This window comes from Limulus polyphemus, unplaced genomic scaffold (assembly GCF_000517525.1).
Source record: "Limulus polyphemus unplaced genomic scaffold, Limulus_polyphemus-2.1.2 Scaffold493, whole genome shotgun sequence".
Lineage (NCBI taxonomy): Eukaryota > Metazoa > Arthropoda > Merostomata > Xiphosura > Limulidae > Limulus > Limulus polyphemus.
In genome coordinates, this window is record NW_013666103.1 from 479550 (window position 1) to 483180 (window position 3631).

The window sequence follows — 3631 nt, forward strand, 5'->3', positions numbered from 1 at the left end:
GTCTCATTCTTTTGCATTAAGTTTCTAACTTAAAAAAAATATCCAAGGTAGCCCTATCTTATCAAAAAATTAACTGCTGCAAAAAATCCTTTCCTTAACTGCATAAATTAATTCTTAAATTAACTTTATCATGATGTGTTACTTATCAAAACTGTAGGCAGTACAAATAAAGATAAAATTTAGGTATTGATGTCAAAATTCATAAGTCTTTTTTTACTGTAGTACTGAAATTTACATTAGTGCCTTCTTGTAGCTGTTCGATCATTGAAAATGTTTGACATTTTTCAAGTCCAACAAAATCTAACCAAATAATTATTCTGGTGTTACCCTGTAGTTTTTTTTTTTACAACCAATTAATAATAAACTGAATTTAATACACATTTGTAGTCGCCATAACAAGAAAACAGTCAACTTTACGAATTTCCCAGCTATAGGATTGGGACGCACATGTAATGATGTTTTTCATGTATTTGTTTAATAAATGTTTGTGAAACAACTTAGTTGTATTTGATAATATTTCACATTTCTTCTAAAATTCTTTCTCTCACAGTCACAATGGAAAGAGCTTTTATTTTTGTATCAAACAAATCCTTTCAAAATACTCTCAATTTTACATTTTAAAAAAAAACATTTTACACACAGAAACTTTTGTAATCTTTCATATAAAATTATTTTTTACTGATTTCCTTGATTTGGTAAACACATCATAAAAAAAAATTACCAAAAATAGATTGCTCTCATCAAGTTCATTACAAATTTTGCAAATCTAACATTTTTGTGGACGAGGTTCATGTGGATCAACAGCATAATCCAGGAAATGCTGAAACATTTGGGTGACCTTACGTGGAAAAATACTGGAAAATAAAATAAATGATCAGTTTCAAAATGTCCGCATGAAGTAAAATAACCATTAAGTACTGCTTTTTGATAAATCCTACTTTATCCTATTAAATTAAATCCTGTATAATGTTTCAATTAATATTGGAAAAATGTGGTACTAAGAACACAGTCCATAGATAAGACAATGGAATCCATAGTAGTCTTACAGTTACACTCAATTCAAGGAACTCTAAGGTGATTCTTACCCTGTGATTCTGGTAATGAACTCAATCCTTGAGGGAATGATTAACAGCTGTTGATTCTGCAAGACAGCATTAATAATTCTCTGTGCTACTTCATCAACTTCTAAGATAGGCAAAAGTCGAGGAAATCTAAAAAATGAAAAATATTTATGTTCATGTATACTTCATGCTTAACATGTTTGCTGCCACCAGTTGTATTAATAAATTAAGTACATATAAAATTAAATATTCAAGAGAAGCCAAGAAGCCGTCACAGTGTCCAAAACTCGTATGCCGAAAGAGAAATTTGGCTTGGAAACACAAGTGTTCATGACCCACGTCACATGGTCCATAACTAAAAGTCGGTTGTGACCCACTAGTGGGGCATATGGCAGCAAATGCATTAAACTATGATCTAAACTCAGCTAAATTTCTAGCAATACTAAACAGAAGGTTGCAAAAAGTATATTTTCAGGAACTGTACAATACAAAATCAAATTATATTAATTAATGAAACAAAATACAGCACCAAGGGTAATATAAGTCTAATAAAAATCAAACTGTTTTCTATAAACATATTAACTTTCACAATTATATTTTAGTCCACTTTATGAGGGGTGATAACTTAAAGTATTTAAAACAATCACAAACATTTGGGAGCACAAAAATATTTTGATACACAACACTACAACATGTAAAAATTATTTGGTTATCAATCACAAGTTTGTTTGAGTTGAAGCACAAGGCTACACAATGGATTATCTGTGCTGTGCCCACCATGAGTATCAAAACCCAGTTTTAGCATTGTAAGTCCACAGACATACCACTGAGCCAGTGGGGGACAATTCGCACATAATTTAGAAATATGTTAAACATAGAGTAAACATGTTTATATATTAGATATAAAAAGAGCACATTTACATAAATGTGTTTGATGCTACTTGTGATACTCAGCTATATACAATAAGCTTGCATTGAAAGAGCACCTTCTTGTGGCTAATTAACAAAACTGCATCTGACTTAAGCAAAATAAATCTTTATTTAACAGTCACCATTTCAAGCGTGTTAACGGCCAGTCTTTTTGACATAAAATTGGTGATTAATTAAACATAATAATAAATAAACAACAAAATAAAAAACAGAGTAACACAAAAAGTTCAATTAGAAAATAAATACGGACATTCAACTACAACAAAAAGTTACAAGAGAGAGAGTGTGTTGTTATCAGTCAAATTTCTTTTTTAACAACATTGTTGATCAATTATAAAATTTTGCCTTGGATGGGGTGATCGTAGCATTACACCAGTGCTCTAATATTATTAGTGTTAGCATATATTTTATGCTTCATACTTATTCAATTATAACACTTTTCATATGCCATATATATATATATATATATATGTTAAGCATTCAGTACGTTATTGAAGCAATGTAGACGATAAATATATCCTTCCCGTGCTTCACCGTAACGCTCTGCTTCAATGCACAAGAGGAGCTGCTAAGTATGACAATTTGGCATTGCATGTAGTTTTCTTATTTAGTTTTTCTTTTGCTACAACAACTTTTATCTATGTAATAGGAATTATACAAATCAAAAGACTGAATTTTCATGTGAGTGACATTTAAAGAATGATTAATATTCAGATATTGTCAAACAATTTTTATTAACAATAAAAAGGCAAAAAAAATCACATTGTTTGAATGCTGTCTGATGAACCTTTGTACATTTAGAACTATCTTCAATTTCTTGGCTAGAAAATAATACTTTAAACCATAACTTTCCAAAGTGTGGTCTGTGACCCGGTATAGGTCCATGATAAAAAAATGCCAGTCCACAGAAAACTAAAAAAATTAAATTAATTTTAACCCTTTCACTGCCAACCATTTTTATACTTTCTCCAAGCCCTTGTACTTAAACCAGTTAATATAAATATATTCTAATAAAATTAATATTTTCAAATACATTATAAATTAAATTTTCATTTCATTTAACTTGGATTTCTCAGTATTTCAATTAAGCTAATATAACAGGAAGGAAAAGTGAAAGTTTGTACTTAAGGCTACGAAACTATAGAATTCACAAGTTGACGGCTGCCTTTATATCTTCAGTCCCTCAGGAATTAAGGTGTTCTCATTTAGTGTAAATTAGAAAGCCTAAGATTAAGTTTTATGGTGTTGATAACCATAAGATTCTTGTGAAATGCCATAAATTTAAACCACATGTTAGCTAGACATGTCCCCCTGCTGAGTCCAAGCCGATTTTCCCCTGTCTGCAGGTAAGATCAAAGAAGGGATTTTGTCTCGCATAAAAGGACCATTTGTTCATTCAAGTTTTAGGAATTTTATTCCAAATTTGTTAAATTTGCTTAAACTGTTAATGGAAATTGACAGGCATGTGAGACCTGAGTCTTACATCTGGTAGTGCCAGGTAGCAGCAGACAAGTTACTGATGGCCCATGATAGAAGCATCAGTTTGTTCTGAGAAGTGAGAGAGAATTGTTTTTGACTAAGTTTGTACTAACTAAAATTTTTTTAAGTTGTTCATTTTTAAGAAAACCCCTCTCAAATAT

General features: G+C 30.6%; 1 protein-coding gene across 2 annotated transcripts in view; it reads right to left on the reverse strand.

Annotated features, from left to right (window-relative positions):
- Positions 1-634: 634 nt before the first annotated feature.
- Positions 635-3631, reverse strand: part of LOC106458619 (17-beta-hydroxysteroid dehydrogenase 13-like) — a 20284-nt gene continuing 17287 nt past the window's right edge. The window contains exons 5-6 of one of the 2 annotated variants that reach the window (XM_013918143.2): positions 1086-1211; positions 635-854 (exon numbers count right to left, since the gene is read on the reverse strand). In XM_013918143.2, coding sequence (XP_013773597.1) covers positions 767-854; positions 1086-1211 — 214 coding nt within the window. In that variant the 3' untranslated portion in view covers positions 635-766. The remainder of the gene's footprint in view (positions 855-1085; positions 1212-3631) is intronic. The other variant, XM_013918144.2, reaches the window with a different exon arrangement.